The sequence below is a fragment of the Tripterygium wilfordii genome, chromosome 17, assembly GCF_013401445.1.
Source record: "Tripterygium wilfordii isolate XIE 37 chromosome 17, ASM1340144v1, whole genome shotgun sequence".
Taxonomy (NCBI): Eukaryota; Viridiplantae; Streptophyta; class Magnoliopsida; order Celastrales; family Celastraceae; genus Tripterygium; species Tripterygium wilfordii.
The window spans coordinates 13,207,754-13,227,436 of NC_052248.1; the positions used below are offsets into that span (position 1 = coordinate 13,207,754).

Sequence of the window (19,683 nt, forward strand, 5' to 3'; positions counted from 1 at the left end):
CAAAAGGACTATCAATGATTTTGCATACTCGCCGGTAGCACATGAGTAAGCTTCCTGGTAATTTCAATAGTGTTTCTGTCACTAATTCAACAGGAAGATGGGGATCTCTTTGTCCCTGGACTTAGGTTCTGATATCGAAATTGGCCCTTTAGATTTACTTTCAGCCATGTTTCAAGGCTATGCTCGATGATGATGGTGGTGATGATAATTTATCCAATAACCCTAAATTGAATCCAATGAAAATTCAACCACAAAAAATTAAACAAACATGAAAGATTTGTACCTGATGTATGACGTATCTCGGCTTGTAGAGAGGTTTTATTAAGACCTCTTGGCATCAAACCCTAAACCGAATCCCAATTGATACACTTAAAAGAAGACGATTTTAATTGCAAGACTTGTAGTACTAGTAAAAGACTTTTTAACCTTCGCAACTCAATCTTCTGGCTCAAGAAGGGTTCCTCCTCCATACCATGGTCTATGGACCAAAACTGTAATGCAATCACTAATCTCACTAAGGTCTTTGTTGCAATGGATTTCGTTCATATTTGGAGAGAGGCAAATGGTGTGGCAGATTTCTTATCCAAGAAAGGGGTTAATAGACTAATGTTATTTCTAAGGTACCTTGCAATTTTAAGGTTAGATGATTCTTATAGGAACAGGGTGATCGAAAGAATGTCTTAGGGTCTAATCAGTTGCTTTATTAACCAGAGAAAAGGCAGGAAAACCCGATTTGTCCTTCACATAGTTGTACTTGTCATCTTTGTACCAGTGCCGCAACAACAACTTAATGCTAGGCTCATATATATTCACAAATCTGCTCATTGTAAATGACATGTATGTAATTTCTAAAAAACAAATTAAGATCGTGAAACCTATCCCTTCCAGGACCAGATCTTCATAATTGATTATTTTGAGGACTTCCAGCTTTGGATTTAGATATACAACGTCAAATCTCTGGAAAAATGAGCTATGTGAATGAAGAAGATGTACATTTAGTAGCGACTTATGAAACACAACTTGTATCCATGGCATATCTGCACAAACTTGGTCAAGAAACTCTAAATTATAGTGCAAGTAGGTTCATAATACAGGAACAGGGTGATGGAATAACTCAGAATGGAAACGTATAAAATTAAGGTATGAATTGTGTACCTTAAAGAAAGAACAAATATCAGAAAACACAAATTTATTTTATTTCAAGGATACTTAGCCTGACGGCTAACAGTCATATTTAAAAAAAAAAAGAGAAGAAAACCTTAAAAATTGACAAATACGCCTAAAATGAAAAAATCAAGTTAGGTCCACAAATCACTACTATTTACAACCCGAAAAAGGTCAGAATAGATGAAACGCGATTCAGACTTCTAATTAAAAAAATATAAGATAAACGAAATATTCCTAAAATTGTAAAAACGCTAAATTAGAGGCTTAAACAATGAAATTTGGCTAAAAGTGGTGGGTCCATTTAGCATAGTAATTGGTCTCGTGCAAATCGATGTTTTGAGTCAGGCCACCAAGTTTCACGCTATTCTGAGGTTTAAGCTTTTGATTTTTACTAGACAGTATTTTATTTCGAATGATCCAATAGCGGGTAAAAACCCTTTCTGCAACATGTTCTACATGAGTCTCCCCTTTCTCTGAAGAACTCGACCTGCAGTGAATCTCATAATAAAGCGTCAGCACGGTATGCAAATAAGTATGTAGGCTTTGGAAAATGTTCATAAAAAAAAAGTATATCAAAAAAGAAATATCAGAAATAAACTATGCAAAGTCTTAACAAGTCGTTTCAGAATTCTTAGCAGACAAATCGAATATTAGTTTATCAGAAAATGATGGATGTAATAACATAACAAACAGCTCTATATATGCATCCCTAGCTACCAGAAGAAAAGCAGCAGCGCTCTGTTGTTGTATTTGCCTTGTCCAATTCGAAATAATATGTTCCACGTCCTCGAGATGCTCTTTTAGCCATCAAATCTCCATAATTCTTGAGAGAGATCAGGCTTGTAGCACAACTAAATATCGTTCCACCGTATGTAATCGAAGGGTTTACAAAGGTTGTCAGGCCATCAGTTTCTGGATCATAATACAATAATTCGCTGTAACTAAAATCGCTAAAGAGCATCACACCATCCTGCCAAGCACCAATGACATTTAACGATAGCACATTACTTATAGTATATTGCTTTACCCACTCTTGGTTCTCATAATCTTTCATGATCCAGATATAAGGCCCTTCTGTCTCACTATCAAGTATGACTTCTGATACTGCTAGTAATTCCTTCAGATTAAATACCGTAATCCTCCCCTCACCGAGTTGAGGAAGAGTAGTCAATTTATATTCCTCTTTTTTCACATCAAAAGTAAGTAACTGCCTCTCATCAATATTATACTCAGGTGACCAAGTGCTAGTCGTTATTCTCCAGTGTATGTCTCCATGAGCAGGCACAACTTCTGTAACAGGAATAACAGGAGGTACACCGGTGATTTTTCGCCAAGTGCTAGTGCCTAAAGTGTAGATTTCTGTTACCACGCTATTTGAAACGAACTCTGCTCTCTACATTGTACGTATGAACAATCTTGTACTCATTCGTTTGAGAGATAGATCAAGTTTTGCTTCGAAATAAAAACAACCCATAACCAAGATCGTTTGAGAGATAGATCAAGTAGGATGAATCCCCATACCAAGTCCAGTGGTATGGATTCACAAACTTTGCAATTGGATACCGACTAATGTTGACAGTGCAATTGATGTTGTCAGCTTTCAAGGAGAAGACCTTCATAGTATCCCTTCGATGAATCGGGGCTTTAAGAAACACTAGTTCGGATTCTTTGGGGACATAGCTAGTAAGATGAGTATTAACAAAAGAAGGACTATCGATGATTTTGCACCAGACTTTGCACACTCGTCGGCAGCACAGAAGTAATTTTGGTGGCAATCTCAATAGTATGTTTGTCACTAATTCAACAGGAAGGTGGGGGATCTCTTCATCCATGGACTTAAGTTCCGATTCCGAAATCAGTCCTTTAGTTTTTTTCATGGCTTAATGATGATGATGGTGGTGATGATAATTTCTCCAATCTAATGAAAATTCAATCACGAAAGAAAAGATAAAAGAAAATTAAACAAACATCCAAAATCTGTACCTGATGGTGCCTCGGTTTGTAGAGAGGTTTTATGAAGACGTCTTGGCATCAAACCCTAAACCGAATCCCAATTGATACACGATTTTAATTGCAAGACTTGTACTGCTAAAAGACTTTTTAAACTTCTATTCTTTGTCCCTTTTTTCCCTAAAAAGAAGTCAGAACGTGTATATATACATACATATATAAGTATAAAAGTGTTTCGTCTTACCGTATACGTCTACAACACCGAGCCACTAATTGAAATGGTATGGAAGGTGTATGTCACCCAGGTGACCAAGGTTCGAATCCTTCCACCACCATTTTCATTAATAGGTTGTCATGTGTACTTAGTTCTGTCATTTTCTTCATCACCTCACTTTTCTTTCCTTCTCTTTGGTAACAGGAAGGGCAAAAGAGTTTGACAAGCCATCTCACTTGATAGATAAGTAGTTCCTTTTGGGAACATTAGTCCAGGACTAGGAGTATGCCGAAGCGCTCAGCCGAACTATAAACATCCATCGTGTTGCCTTGGACTCTTCATTGTTGATATTCATCGAACTTTCCGATGACCACTACTAAGCTCGGCAGACTTTTACACTCTCCCAAGTGCTGGAATAGCCATGCAACTTATGGTTGTAGGATTGCATACGTTGATAACATATTAAATTTAACAGCTCAATACTACATGAGGAAATATTACATCTACTTGAACAAAAATGACCAATAAAAAAGTAATATTACTCCAGACTCGGATATTATTATAAGATAAAGCATATCAAGCTTTTATTACATGGTAGAAACATGAAACACACAGAGAGAGTACAAACTTTTATTCCAAACTATAAGAAAAGGCTGTTAGGATGAAATATCCCACATCGGTTATAAACCAGGCAAAGTGCCTGTATATAGGAGCAAGCCCCCTCCCCTTAAAAGACCTTTTAGGGGGAGGCCCAAGGGGGCCTAGAAATATTTACATGGTATCGGAGCAGGTGTGCGCTCGTCCTCGAAATAAAGTCCACTCGTTGGGCCTTGGGCATAGATACCCACTCCACTCCACGAGTGCGGGGGAGTGTTAGGATGAAATATCCCACATCGGTTATAAACCAGGCAAAGTGCCTGTATATAGGAGCAAACCCCCTCTCCCCTTAAAAGGCCTTTTAGGGGGAGGCCCAAGGGGGCCCAGAAATATTTACAAAGGCAACATAATCTCAAGTGATGACAGCCATATCAAGCTTTTAATACATAGTAGAAACGGAAAACACACAAAGAGAGAGTGGCATGCATCCTTAGAAAGCCATGCATCACCAAGCACAAATACATGACAGCTCCTAGAGAAGGCAACACCGTCACAAGTATTCAATCTGCATTGTTATATAAAAAAGAAGATGAGTAAAAAATATATTGCTATAAAAAAGAGCAAAAAAGATATTAGTATGATTTCTATATTCCTTACAGAATGGCTCAATTTTCCATTGTTGGTCATACGTATCAATCCAGGGCCCGCCCACAATTATAGCACCAAGATAAAATTTATCAATATTCAAAGGAGCAGCTTCCAAATGTGATTCACACTGAGAACTTCTTATGGCCCTGTAATTTTCACCACGATCGTTAGCTAGCGACCAGAGGATAGACTCGTCGAAGACATTTGGAGTGTAATCAACCAATTTCACCTGCATGTTTAAGAATTTTTCTCAATAAATGATTACAAGGAATGGAATATGCTATGATTAATAGTAAAACTATAAGCGAAAAATTAAGAAAGCATGCAATTTTAAGGTTAGATGATTCTTACAGGAAGAGGATGACTGAAGGAATGTTTTAGGGTTTGCCCAGTTGCTTTATTAACCAGAGAAAATAAAGGATAGCCTAATTTGTCCAACACATTGCTGTACGTATCATCTTTATACCAATGCTGCAACAAAAAAAAAAAAATGTTAGGCCCTATATATACTGGAATCTACTCATTATAAATAACATATGTATTCAATTCTTAAGAAAATGAATGAAGAACATCAAAACATGCATGCATTTTAACAGAAAATGAAGAGATCATATCAAAAATATAAAATAAAAAATTTAATGGACTGTCCTTTCACGAATAAACCTGACGGTCATCATTTGCATCAATTTTGGCAAGAATGGCCACGCCTTCACCAACGGCCAGATTGTACTGAGGGGCAGACCTACAGTACACCCTATAAGAAGGAAGGTTTCTTGTAGCTAGTACTGTTGTAGCCATTGTTAACTGGATAAGCAAGGGTTAGGATAATTAAGCTTGAGATGGGATGGGATGGTGTTCTAGGAAGGCTGTCATGCCTTGTTATATAGGCAACCGATTAAAGCCCTCTCTCTACCTAATTTGACCATTGAATACTACTTGTTGTCATTATATGTGTGTGGTGTATGATCGTTGGGGACTAATCTCTATTATCTATGGTGTAAACACGAATTCAATTAGGTAGAAGGATCTTCAATAAACATGATTGAATCGAGATGAAGATCCTTCTACCTAATTGAATTGGGTTCACACTGACTTCACACCATAGTTTTTTTTTTTTTTGATAGAACGATTGATTTTATTGATAAGCATGGTACAAAAGCAATACAACTAAGTATAACAGAACCCTAAAACACCAAAACAATCATTCTAACCAAGCTACAAACATGTCACTCCTTAGAGCCCCCTGTTTTGCAAGACTATCAGTTACAAATTAGCCTCTCTCCACACATGATTGTATGTAATGGAAGAGAGTTGCGAGGAGAGATTTGTAATAGCATTAAAATCCTGAGCTTTAGACCAAGGTTGGTCTGTTGAAATCTATATTCTTGGAGTCTCTCACACCTTATCCAACATCCAACCATCATAATCCACACACTTACACATATAATGACAGTAAGTAGTAATCAATAGTCAAATTACGTAGGGTGGCCATTTTTGGCTAGATTCTTCCGGTGTGTTTGTTTCTTTTTTTGTTATGATGTTTGTGTTTTGCGTTGTTGGTGGACCCCCTCTTTGTACTTGGTTGGATTCTCTCTCCTATCCTTAATAAATCCGTTCTTCTTATCAAAAAAAGAAAAAAAGAAAGTCAAACTACGTAGAGGTAATTAACTTATCCCTCAATAAATTTAGGTTAAATAATTTTTATTGAAGAAACAGAATAGTCACCACTTGATTTCTAGTCTAATAAACTGAGATGCTTGGAAAACCGAGCAATCAAGAAGTCGGTTTTATTTTGCACGTCATCTATCTATATATAGAAATTTAAAGTGGACGAATTCACGGAATAAAGTATATATATGTTACTAGTATACTAGTGGGGGTTTCAAGGGAACTACTTGAGTGATAGCCTAGTTTTGATGAAACTTATCGCAATTCCACCAACAATTGAAGAAACATAACAAATACCAAATTGCCTAAACAACTAATAAGGGATTCCATAACATCCTAAATAAGAAACACAACTACATCTACCAGACTTTTCCCCCAAAAAAGGGGCCCTAACATCCGAAGCCATACAGATTTTTGGGCAAGATTTTTCCCCTAAAAAAAGACCCTAACCTCCATTTACAGTGTTGAAGGCATATTTGATCCTCCTTATTATTTATTGTCACCCAATGATAAAAATGTTTGACTAGCCCACATAGGCAGTTTAACTATCCCACACCAGGAAAACCTACCTGAATGACCAATTTGAAATATTTTTATCATCGGGTGGTTAAATTGAAACATTTTAAACAATAGTGTACAAATTGAAACACTGACTATCTTTCAGTGTACAAAAGTAATATTAACCCACTATTGAGATTATCAGTAAAATTACTCCTGTGCTGCCAATGAGTATGCAAAGTCTGGTGCAAAATCATCGATAACCCTTCTTTTGCTAATACTCATCATACTAGCTATGTCTCGGAAGAATCTGAATTAATGTTTCATACTAGCTATGTCTCGGAAGAATCTGAATTAATGTTTCTTAAAGCCCCGACTCATCAAAGGGATACTATGAAGGTCTACTCAATAAATTAGATAATTGAGATTCATTTGCACTCGGACTACTATAAAAAATAGAGTACAACCAAGAGAATTAAAAAACAAGACAAAAAAAATTGAAAAGCACGAAGACGATGATCGCGGGACGCTCCCAGACAAGAGTGTATTACATCGAAACATTCAAGGGAGGTGGACATGCTATATGGAGTATGATCATTGGGGACGGTGCTATGGTGTGAACCCCATTACATTATTCTCTGGCTCCTCCGCCCCTACTTTTTGTGTTGTCCTTTATGACTGTAAAGTGACTGGGGACACAGTAGTACAGTGACCTCGATCCTATCTACTCAGTCAAAAATTTTGAGTAACTGGTTATATGGGCTTGATGTAGAAGATAAAATAAAGAAGACTGTTTGGAATTGAGACATTAATGTGGAAAAAGAGAATCGAATTCTAAAGTTGGGTTTTCCATTAATGTGTCTTTTACTTGGGCAAAATATTCAACCAGAAAAAGCTATTGCTTTTTCTTTTTCTTTTTCTTTTTTTTGGGAGTATTGCAAAATGTAAGAATATACTTTCTTTGAACTGCCAACCTAACTTTTTTTTAGTGGAATTTTTTGATCAGACCTTCTCAATCCACACAATCACACTTGTTTGGTTAGGGGTTTGGAACACTTTGGGGCATAACCATGAATGTAAAGGGATAGGGGATTCAATTCTTGGCACGTATTTTGGCTACAATACCATCCCAAAAATTATGTTAAGTCATGATTTTATTTTTTTTGAAAATAAATTATTAGAGTATAGGAGTTAGGAGGGTTTAGAAAAAAAAATTCAAAATCAACTATATTCTAACATTCCAAAGTGTAGTATGTCATTGGTAGGGATCGAAGGTCCCTTGCAAGCCCATAAACATGAAGAGCAATGTCTAAGGCTGTCCAATGAAATTGAATACATATATCAGTGAGGCAACTATGTCCGAGGCGTAGTCAGAATGTTGATGCATATCTAATGTTGCCACTGTTGGCAACATTAACACACATCCTCTAAGTGGATCTTAGAGACAACACATAACGAAGATTGTTTAACATCTGACCAAAATCATACGTTGGAGATTGTTTAGTATTTAGTAGAATCCCAGTTTATTTGGAAGAATACCATAATTAACTTCATGAATTTTCAGATTAATACATATTATTAATGGATACTTTACCCTCAGAGTTTACTAGTATGAATTGTACGTATATTCCTTATGGTGGTGCTCACGCAGTAGATGTAGAATTAGAAATTTAGAGACATCTAAGACATGATGGAATGCAGTACATGTAGAGCTAGACAATACATGAAAGGTGCAGGAAAATTGCAGTATGCAACGGTAGGGATTGCGTCGTACTACTTTCTTCAATTGCTCATACTATTACAAGCTGTGGGCAGTAAGAGCCCTTGATTAACTACGAAGTTTATGTCTCTTTTTGATATGCCCCTTAAGCCAGAGCATTTGCAAAATGTGCTAAACTTTTTCACTTGCAATTCAATCTGACCATGCCCCATAAATGCCATCACTTCCAAGTCAAGATATTCACATAGAAAGGGGTATAAAAGTAGTGGAGTATAAGCTATCAGTCGCATACAAAAGGCTAAGTAGCATGGCTGGAACTGCAGACAGCTTAAATATGAAGTCTTGCAGAAACCCATTACAAAAACAAACCGAAAAATAATGCAAAGACAAAGGCGAAGGGACTGAGGCAGGTAATCACATTGAAGGGAAGGGAAGGGGCACCAACAAGTACCAAGTTAAAGAGAGAAAAGTTCACACTTCACTGAATTTTTCACCAACACAACACTTGGCATCAGAAAGCCAAAACCATGTAATCCCATGGGCCTAAACCAATCAAATTTCCTCCACAAGACAACCCACCATAAGAACCAAACAGAGTAATCCAAACTGAAGCTATGCCAAGAACTTCCACAAAGGCCATTTAAAGATAGATCGAATAGCGAAGCCCCATAGACAGGAGAGATCAAAGAACTTCAACTGAAACCATAGAAATTTGAGATGAAGTCCAACTGCACTAGATGAAAGATACTGAATGAAGGTAAAAGAGAGCAAAGCCTTTCCAAACAATGGCTATCCACCAAACTGATCACCCCTTGAAAAGATAGAGTACAATAGAGGAAATTTTGTAGGAAGGAAAGAAAAGAACAAAGAACTCCCAAACAAAAGCCTATCCACCAATCTGAAACCCCATGGTGATGAATATTGCCATTATACGTAAGGTGATTTGAGAATGAAATGCAGCTGAAGAGATTAAGGAAAACATATTACAAATGATGTTTGTAATAGTTTTTAAGAAAATATGTTAAAGTTTGGCTTGAGCTCGAAATGTTCGACTAATAACCCCTACAAACCGCGTATTAGGATTGGCAAATGATGTTTGTAATAGTTTACAACCGGGTCGCGATCCAAACACATAAATTTTATTTGGTTTATTTGTCCGAACCCTATCCGGATTAGGTTACTATCAAGCTGACTTGTCTGGATCTAAACCAATCCGCATTTGATCAATTAAGTACGTCCAAAATCCAATATAGATTAGGGTCCGGATATATAAATATTTCAAAATACATGATGTTGTCCAACTCAGAACCGATTTTTTTGTCAACCCTATCACATATTTCCCCGGGCATAAATGCAACCGTTTCTTTTTGAATAAAAAGGAGAGGTATGAAGGGTATTTTGAGATGTTATTTATCTTTTCCATGTACTACCCCTCCTGCGATACGCATCCTCTGCGGCGACGTCATCGTGATCATATCTTCTAGATTCTAGGGTTTGTGGCTTCTGTCATGGTCATGTTATCTTTTCTGGTTTCTCAAATATGGACGTGGAAATGCACTTTTGTTAAATGATAGAAACAGGAACACACAAAGGGAGTACAAACTTTTATTTTAAGCTCTAAGAAATGGCAACATCATCTCGAGTGACAGCCATATCAAGCTTTTATTATATGATAGAAACGGAAAACACACAAAGAGATAGTGGCATGCATTCTTGAGAAGTCATGCATCACCAAGCATCAATAAATGACACCTCCTAGAGAAGGCAACACCATCACAAGTATTCAACCTGCATTTGTGATTGGGGAGGAAATGATTAGTAAAAATATATATATTTTGGAAAAAAAAGTGAAAAAGAGACTAGTGTAATTTCTATATTCCTTACTGTGATGCTCAATTTTCCAATGTTGATTATATTCATCAATCCAGATCCCGGCCATAATTATAACACGGGATAAGTATCACAGATGCCCTTGAACTTCTCAAAAAGGGTCAGATCAACCCTCGTGTTTTTTTTGGTACCAAATCAACCCTTCGACTTCAAATAATGGGTCACGTTACCCCTTCGCACTCTTTTCCGTCATAACATGCCGTTAGTTGATGATGTGTATTTTTAATTTTTTTTTGTAATATTTTACGTGGCAGTCCAAAGGCATTGATCAATGAAACATTGACAGGTGTTATTATTTTAAAAAAATTCAATAAAAAACTTCATCATCTCCGGCGACCATCCGGCTCCCTCTTAGATCTCCCCCCTTAGAAGTCGAAATTAACTCAGATCAAAGGCAATGACCACAAATGTTCAAAATTCCGTCGTCGAACTAGGTTTTTAAAGATGAATTTAGGATTTTTGAAGAATTAACTCAAACAAAAGAACTGGCCAATCCACCATGGGCAATACGCCTCCTGCAAGCTCAACTGCATGATTTTGTAGAACAACATCAGCCATTAAAGACAAAACACATACACCTTGTCTTCAACTTAACAAAACTGAAAAGTCCATCACTTTCTTCCAAGTTTTAGGCTGACCTAGATGAAAATTTGCTTGGCATCAGTGTATATCGCACCATCATTTACTTTTTTTTCCTCTCCATTAGCGGAGGTCCCATGCCTTCAGAATCCCTAGGGGGTAGTTTCCATAATGCACATTCCGGTCTCAACGATTGTTTCCATATAAGAATCGGCGACGCAGTCATGATCCGGTGAACTCCAATTTGAAACAATCATAATCCCCAATTCTAAACCCTAGTTTTTCATGGTCACGTTTTTTTTTTCTTTCTAAAAATGCCATGTCATATTATACACATAATTTATATTTTTAAGAAAATCAAATACATGTCACAAAATTGAGTCCATGTCAGATTTTTTTAACGGAAAAGAGTGCGAGGGGCTAACGTTACCCATTATTTAAAGTCGAAGGGTTGATTTGGCACGAAAAAAAGCACAAGGGCTGAATTGACCCTTTTTGATAAGTTCAGGGGCATCTGTGATACTTATCCCTTATAACCCCATGATAGGAACTATCGTTCAAAGCAGCAGGAAAGCCTGATTTGTCCACCACATAGCTGTACTTATCATCTTTGTACCTATGATGCAACAAAAAAGAAATTTATGTTAGGCCCTATATATGCTGGAATCTACTCATTAGAGCACTTACAATGGTGTTATTTTGTCTGAGCCAACAAATATGCATAGAGTTTTGTGTTTTGTTGATGTGGTTGTATTGGGTTTTGTGTTTTACTGATGTGGCTGTATTGGAAGATTGTGTTTTGGTGTAGTTTTATTGTGGACAACATGGAGGGCATGAGAATTTGTTGCTCTTCATGTTGGGTGGGAAGGAAAAATGTATATGAATTTATTTTTTGTTGATGTGACTATATTGGGATATGTGTTTTGTTGATGTGATTATATTGAGAAACGTGTTTGACTTAACTTTTTATGTTATAGAGATGAGACCCTGTATTGATTTTTACTGACCCAACAAATAGTGACCATTGCAATTGCTCTTACTACTTCTTGTCATCATATGTGTATGGAGTATGATCGTTGGGGACCGAGCAATGTTGGGGACCGATCGAGCTATGTTGGGGACCTATTCAATTTGCTAGAAGGATCTTTAATAAACATGTGATTTTTCTTCTTTTATGAGGTGGAAGAAAACGAAACCATACAAACCATATCCTAATTATATAGGGGATAAACGAAACACCAAAATATAAATCTATATTCTAGGGACGGATCTAGAAAATGGTGTGAGAGTGGGCTTTGTTAATGACAGTGCTAGGAATATATAGGATGGGGACCAAAGGTTGATGGAGCTTCGGGGTTAGTGCTCCCGTTAGGACTATTTATGGATATGCCAATAAAAAGTAATTAAAAGAAATCCATATATTAATATGAGGATGAAGTATTACGATTTAATTTTCAACTCCAAGAAATCAAGTCTCCAAAACTCCAACTCTATATATACCAAAAAAACTACTAAATAAAATTGTTTATAAAAAATATGTTAAGACTTGTATTAAAAATGATTTGGGGTAACCAAGTCTCTTTAGACTTTAAGTATAGATACAGAAAAATTACTAAGGTTTGTATTAAAAATAAATGGCCTTATTTTGGGATTTGTGTTTTTAGTAGTATACTTAATAATTTGACGAAAAATGACATGTAGACCATCAATTTCTTAACCCATGGGAGACCACCAGGTTTATTCCATTGATTTAATAAGTAGAATAGTTTTATTTCCACTATTAATTTGTCTCAGAATTCTTTGTCCAAAATGTATTCTTTTAATATAGATTCTATTATTTTTTAAAGTAGATTCTATAATTCATTGTTTTAATTCTGAATTCATTGTTTTTCAAAATTCGATTGGATAAAACAATGGAATTAAGAAATTTCATTAAAGAAAAAACAATGGAATTAAGATTTACCCGATAAAACTCTTTGACAATTGATCTCTTTAAAAAGAGCTTTATGTGTTGATTTTGAATATGTAATTTTTTAAAAAATTTAACAAGTATTATGAGAGTTAAAACGCTTTAAAATTTCATTTAAAAGACTTGAACTCCCATAGACTACCTTGCACTACTAATAATTTTTTGCCAAAAATTGAGGGTGAACTGGCCTTCATTGGATCCGCCACGCCACTGATTGATTCACGTGTTTATGGAAGATATATTCTTCTACCCAATTGATTTGGGTTCACAAATAGCTTAGTCTGCTGAAATCTATATTCTTGAAGATCAATGATTGATTGATTCACGTGTTTATTGAAGATATTATTCTTCTATCCAATGGTTAAATTAGCTACTAAAGGGCTTTAATCATTAACTTATCCCTCAATAAGCTAATGTTAAATAACTTTTATTGGTCGGAACGTCCCCTTAGGTACACTACAGGTACTCCAAACCTCACTTTTTCTACTGTGCATATACAAAACAGTCACCACTTGATATTTAGTCTGATCAACTGAGACGCATGCAGAACTAGACAATCGGTTATCGAGCAGTCGAGAAGTCAGTTTGATTTTCCACGTCATCGCTATAAAAGTTTAAAGTGAACGAATTCACAGAATAAAGTATATGTAATGACACAAAAGTTTCCCACATAATAATAAGGTAAGCTAGACAAAAACGCAGCGCATGGACACAATAATATTACTCCTAGTAAGAATCAAACTCAACACCTTTCGAGTTCACCAATTAGACTATTACCCAAGTGGTTCCCTGAAACCCCCACTAATATACTACTAGTTACATAAATACTCTATTTTGTGAATTCGTCCACTTTAAACTTTATAATGACGTGCCAAATCGGTCGACTTCTCGACTGGACGGTAACACGACTCAATTGATCACATTTTAATTGAGTACTGCTTCTTGTCATTATATGTGTGTGGAGTATGTTCGTTGGATGTTGGATAAGGTGCGACACTCCAATTCAATTGGATAGAAGGATCTTCAATAAACACGTGAATCAATGATCTCCGCACACATATAATGACAAGAAGTAGTAATCAACGGTCAAATTTCATGTACTCAACACACTCATGAACTCAACGAATTTCATGAAATTCAGATGGTCCAAACTCTTAACATCAACTCTTTGACGATCTTTCATATTGAGGAACTAATGTTGAAATTAAAATCCTCAATCCCAACAAAACAATATGTTGTACCTCATTATTTGTTTGTAAAATCATGTAATCGTGAGATGCATAACCTCCATGATCTCCAACAAAGTAGTCAAAATCTTCATTCGCATCCATATGGTTTTCAAGAATAATATCAACAATCTTAACCTCATCATGTTGTTCCACAATTTCTTCATGAATTTGGACTTCACTCACATCATTATTATTCTACAAATCTTCGGCCTGCAATATATTCTATATAAGATCATCAATATCTTCCTCTTCGATACTTTCATCAACGCATGTAGGCTTACTAGCTTCTTATGTGATTTGTACAGTCCCAATTTCTTCGACTGAATTTGCTTAAAATTAATAATCTTCAAACTTCATGAACCTTTGCGTAATATATTGGCAACGAATTACGATATTCAAAATAGGAACTTTGAACACAGAAATCCATTCATCGATCCAATTCAAATAAACTCTCTTGCCATTGACAAGAAAGAAATTCAACCGTAAACATCCCTTTCATCATAGTATAGCCAGATCCAGATCCTTAGTCTGATAAACTGAGGCACTTGCAAAACTAAGTAGTCAAGAAGTCAGTCAAATTTTGCATGTCATCACTATAAACGTTTACAGTGGAAGAATTCACAAAATAAAGTACATGTAAGTAGTATATTAGTGGGGGTTTCGAAGAAACCACTTAGGTGATAGACTAGTTGGTGAATCTCACTAGGCCAAATCGTATGGACTCGGGAGATGCTGAGTTCGGTTCTTACTAGAAGCAATATCCTTGTTGGTTACCTCTCCGGACTTCAGGATTAAAGGTGCTTGAGGTCGAGAGTTTGAAACTAGTTGGGATTTTTCTCAGGGTTCAATGGGTCTGTGGGCCTTGCAGCCCACTTATGGGGGGTTTCAACCCACTTACCCGCACAGACTTCAATCTGATCTAAAATGTTTGTCGTCATTATTAGCATATATATATAGTTTTATATTTAACTCTGGACTGTATTCTGTAATGCACTGTACAATACACTAGTATAAACTCTGAGCTATATATATGTGTGTACTGTATTGGTTTGGGGTTAAGTTAATGAGAATACATTGCTTCATGGTATCGAAGACAGCATCAACCACCTTCTAGGTTTTTTTTTTTTATTTTTCTTGCCATGGATCCACCCGCCGCCACCTCCACCTTACCTGCTTCTCTTTCCTCCTCTGCTTCCTCCACCTTATCTGCTACCTTATCCATTTTAGCCTCTTCCACTTTGTCTGCTTCCCCCTCCCTTTCACCTTTTTCCACGATTTCTCCTTCACGTGGAACCCATTTACCATCTGGATCGCCCTTTTCTTCCATGGGCCTACCTCCTGCTGTCTCATTCACTACCACTCCTCACTATGGATTCACCTTTCCACCCAATCTTCCCAGGACTTACTCTGCCTCTTCATTTACTTCGTTTGACGGTCTTCGTTCTCCTTCTCTCGCCCTCAATCCTCTACCCACTTCCTCCTTTGAGTCTTCCCTCCCATTCTCTTATTCTATCCCAACTCTTACTGCCCCAAACATCACCAACATTGTGTCCACTCAGTTGGATACCTCAGATGATTATTCTCTCTGGAAGAGTCAAATTCGTGGCCTCTTGATTCAACATGACCTCCTTGGGTTCATTGAAGGGACAATCCCTTGCCCTCCTCAAACTCTCCTTTCTGTTACAAATCAACAGGTCAGTAATCCTTCCTACTCTTTGTGGCTCCGCACATATCAAACCATTCGAAACTGGATCCAAGCTACCTTGTCCAGATCTATGCTCGCTGATGTTCATACACTTTCTACAGCTCGTGACCTTTGGCTCACTCTTCACACAAGATTTCGTGATGTATCTATGGCTAGACAGCTGGAACTCCGGCAGAAATTTCACTCATTTCGCAAAACATCTCAATCTGCCCCTACTTATTGCAGTGAAATCAAAGCACTTGCTGAACAACTCAGGGATCTTGACATCACTATTACCGACACTGATCTCATTGCTTAGGCTTTGGCTGGTCTTGATTTAGACTACAAGGATTTTGTCACTATGATAGCTAATCTGGAGGGTACCATTACCTTTGAAAATTTTCGGCAAAGATTGGTCGCTTATGAGGATTGCAGACTTCGTATGGAAGCTATTTCTCCTTCATCAACTGAGCAAAAGGCTTTGGTTGCTACTGGCACTGTCTCATCCTCTGAGTCTTTTTCTTCGCCTCGCGGGCGTGGACATGGACGCCGTGGCCGAGGGCGTCGTGGTCGTGGTCCTGGACACTCTTTTTCTTCTGGTTATGGTGGTCGAAATTATGGCTATCAATTTTCACGTGGTTCTGGTCGTTACCAACCTCACTCGTTTCGCCCCACGGGTACCCCCCAAGCATATACTGGTATTCTGGGTCCTTCTCCGTCTCCTGATGTTTGTCAAATTTGTGACATTCCAGGCCACCGTGCAGACCAATGCTATCACCGCTATAACACTGCTTGCACTCCTAATGATCTTCCTAGGTCCTTTGCTGCCATGTCTATTGGTGAAACCAATGACTCCTCTTGGTATCCCGACTCTGGAGCCTCAAATCATATGACTCCCCATGAAGGTAATCTTTCTACTTCCTCAAATTATTTTGGTTCTAACCGTGTCCTTGTTGGTAATGGTGAATTGCTTGAGATTAACAAAACTGGTTCTGCAACTCTTCACACTCCCACCAGACCACTCCATTTGTCCAATGTATATCATGTTCCTAGATTATCTCATAATTTGTTATCTATCAAACGTCTTTGTTGTGACAATAATTGTGTGGTCATATTTGATGGTAATTTCTTCTGTGTTAAGGACAAGCTCCAGGGGACAACTCTTCTCAAAGTCACCAGTAGCGGCGATCTTTATCAAATTCCTTCCACTTTTGTCAACAATTGAGCTTCAGCCCTGATCACTACCAAATTCTCTGCTCCTATTTGGCATCGACGTCTTGGTCATGCTAGTCACAATGTTTTGCAATCAATTCAGCGCATCTGTCCCACATTAGGCATCTCCCCATCGGCTACTAAATGTCTCACTTGTAATTTGGGCAAATCTTGTAGATTGCCTTTTCATGCTGTTGATCATTGTACTTCTGAACCATTACAACTTATTCACTCCGATGTATGGCAGTCTCCTATAATATCCAATTCTGGTTTTCGCTATTATGTGATTTTTGTGGATGACTACACTAGATATTCCTGGCTATTCTTCATGCGTTTTAAATCTGAAGTTTACCATCATTTTTTGACATTCCAACGTCTTGTGGAGAATATGTTCAATCGCAAAATAAAAATTTTTCAAAGTGATGGTGGAAAAGAATTTGACAATCACACTCTACTTACTCATTTCTCTTCTTGTGGGATTGCCTTTCGCAAGTCATGTCCCCATACTCCACAACAAAATGGAGTTGCGGAACATGACTTGCGAAAGGCAATCCCACAAGGAGAGAAATGAGTAAGTAGAGTCATGATACAGCCTGTTGCAAGATATCTAATGTGTCTTACATTACCCGCTTATGTTTTAGGACAATTGTGCGACTGCAAAGAGTTCCCTTGACTATTACCTTAGATCGCGATGTGAAGTTCCTTAGTAATTTTTTACTCACTTTGTCGGGTTGCATATGAACTAAGCCAGAAACAGCTATTCGGGCTCGATTAGAAGACACGGCTCGAGTTTGGTTAGATTCAAGCTCAAATGCATGTGTTTCGCTAGAAAGTATGTATTTAATAAATAGTGAAATAAATATTATTATGATGTTTGTAATAGTTTTTAAGAAAATATGCTGAAGTTTGGCTTGAGCTCGAAACGCTCCACTAATAAACCCTCCAAATCACATATTAGGAGTGACAAAACTCAGTCCGGTCTAGATGATGGAATTTATCTGACCCGGATTAAACTAAGTTTGAACATAAGTTATATGTCTGAAATTTGGGTCCAAACAAAAAAAATTTATCCGTTTTAAAACCGAGTCTGGGTTTAAACACATAAATTTTTTCCGGTTTACTTGTCTGAACCCTAACCGGATTCGATTATTGCTCAATGACTTGTCCGGATCTAAACCAATCTGTATTTGATCAATTAACAATGTCCGAAATCCAATTCGGGTTAGGGTCTTGATATATAAATATTTCGAAATACATGATGTTGTCCGACCCATAACCGATTTTTTGCCAACCCTACCACGTATTTCCTCGAGCATAAACGCAACCTTTTTTTTTAAAAAAAAAAAAACGAGACAGGTATGAAGGGTATTTTGAGATGTTAATTATCTTTTCCATGTACTACCCCTCCTGAGATACGCATCCTCTGCGGCGACGTCATCGTGATCATATCTTCTAGATTCTAGGGTTTGTGGCTTCTGTCATGGTCATGTTATCTTTTCTGGTTTCTCAAATATGAACACAAAGCGAGTACAAACTTTTATTTTAAGCTCTAAGAAATGGCAACATCATCTCGAGTGACAGCCATATCAAGCTTTTATTATATGATAGAAATGGAAAACACACAAAGAGATAGTGGCATATATTCTTGAGAAGCCATGCATCACCAAGCACCAATACATGACACCTCCTAGAGAAGACAACTCCATCACAAGTCAACCTACATTTGTGATTGGGGAGGAAAATATTAGTTAAAATATATTGGGAAAAAAAAAGTGAAAAAGAGACTAGTGTGATTTCAATATTCCGTACTGTGAGGCTCAATTTTCCATTGTTGATTATATTCATCAATCCAGATCCCGGCCATAATTATAGCACCATGATAGGAACCATCGTTCAAAGCAGCAGCTTCTAAATGTAATACCGCTGTAAGATTTCTTATTGCCTTGTAACCTTCACCACGATCGTCGGCTAGTGCCCAGAGGACAGACTCGTCAAGAACATCTGAATTGTAAGTAACCAATTTCACCTACATATATAAGAATTTTTCTCAATAAATGGTTACAAGGAATGGAATATGCTATGATTAATTATAAAATTATAAGCGAAAAGTTATGAAACTTGCAATTTTAAGGTTAGATGATTCTTACAGGAAGAGGGTGATCATCGAAAGAATGTTGTAGGGTCTGACCAGTTGCTTTATTAACCAGAAAAAAAGCAGGAAAGCCCGATTTGTCCACCACATTGTTGTACTTGTCATCTTTGTACCAATGCTGGAACAATAAAAAAAAAAATTATGTTAGGCCCTATATATGCTGGAATCTACTCATTATAAATTATATATATTTATGCAACTCTTAGGAAAATGAATGAAGATCATGAAAACATGCATGCATTTAAACAGAAAATGAAAAGATCGTATAAAAAATAAAAAAAACTTAATGGATTGTCCTTCTGTGAATAAACCTGGCGGTCATCATTTATATTTATTGGGGCAAGAGTGGCCATGCCTTCACCAGCGGCCAGATTGTAGTTAGGGGAAGCCCTGCAATACACCCTATAAGAAGGTTGGTCTGTTGTAGCTAATACTGTCGGAGCCATTGTTAACTGGATAGTGGATAAGCTGTAGATGGGATAATTAAGCTTGGGATGGGGTTCTAG

At 37.2% G+C, this 19,683-nt stretch overlaps 2 protein-coding genes across 2 annotated transcripts; both read right to left on the bottom strand.

Annotated features, from left to right (window-relative positions):
- Positions 1-4,316: 4,316 nt before the first annotated feature.
- LOC119981677 (ricin B-like lectin R40G3) lies at positions 4,317-5,414 on the bottom strand. Its single transcript, XM_038824768.1, has 4 exons — positions 5,240-5,414; positions 4,928-5,047; positions 4,586-4,805; positions 4,317-4,493 (listed from the first exon to the last, which is right to left on the bottom strand). The coding sequence occupies exons 1-4, from the start codon at positions 5,372-5,374 to the stop codon at positions 4,489-4,491; spliced, it is 480 nt and encodes a 159-aa protein (XP_038680696.1). The 5' UTR covers positions 5,375-5,414; the 3' UTR covers positions 4,317-4,488.
- A 13,139-nt stretch (positions 5,415-18,553) lies between these two features.
- On the bottom strand, positions 18,554-19,637 carry LOC119983202 (ricin B-like lectin R40G3). The gene is made up of 4 exons (XM_038826916.1): positions 19,489-19,637; positions 19,173-19,295; positions 18,835-19,051; positions 18,554-18,742 (listed from the first exon to the last, which is right to left on the bottom strand). The coding sequence occupies exons 1-4, from the start codon at positions 19,621-19,623 to the stop codon at positions 18,738-18,740; spliced, it is 480 nt and encodes a 159-aa protein (XP_038682844.1). The 5' UTR covers positions 19,624-19,637; the 3' UTR covers positions 18,554-18,737.
- Positions 19,638-19,683: the final 46 nt, after the last annotated feature.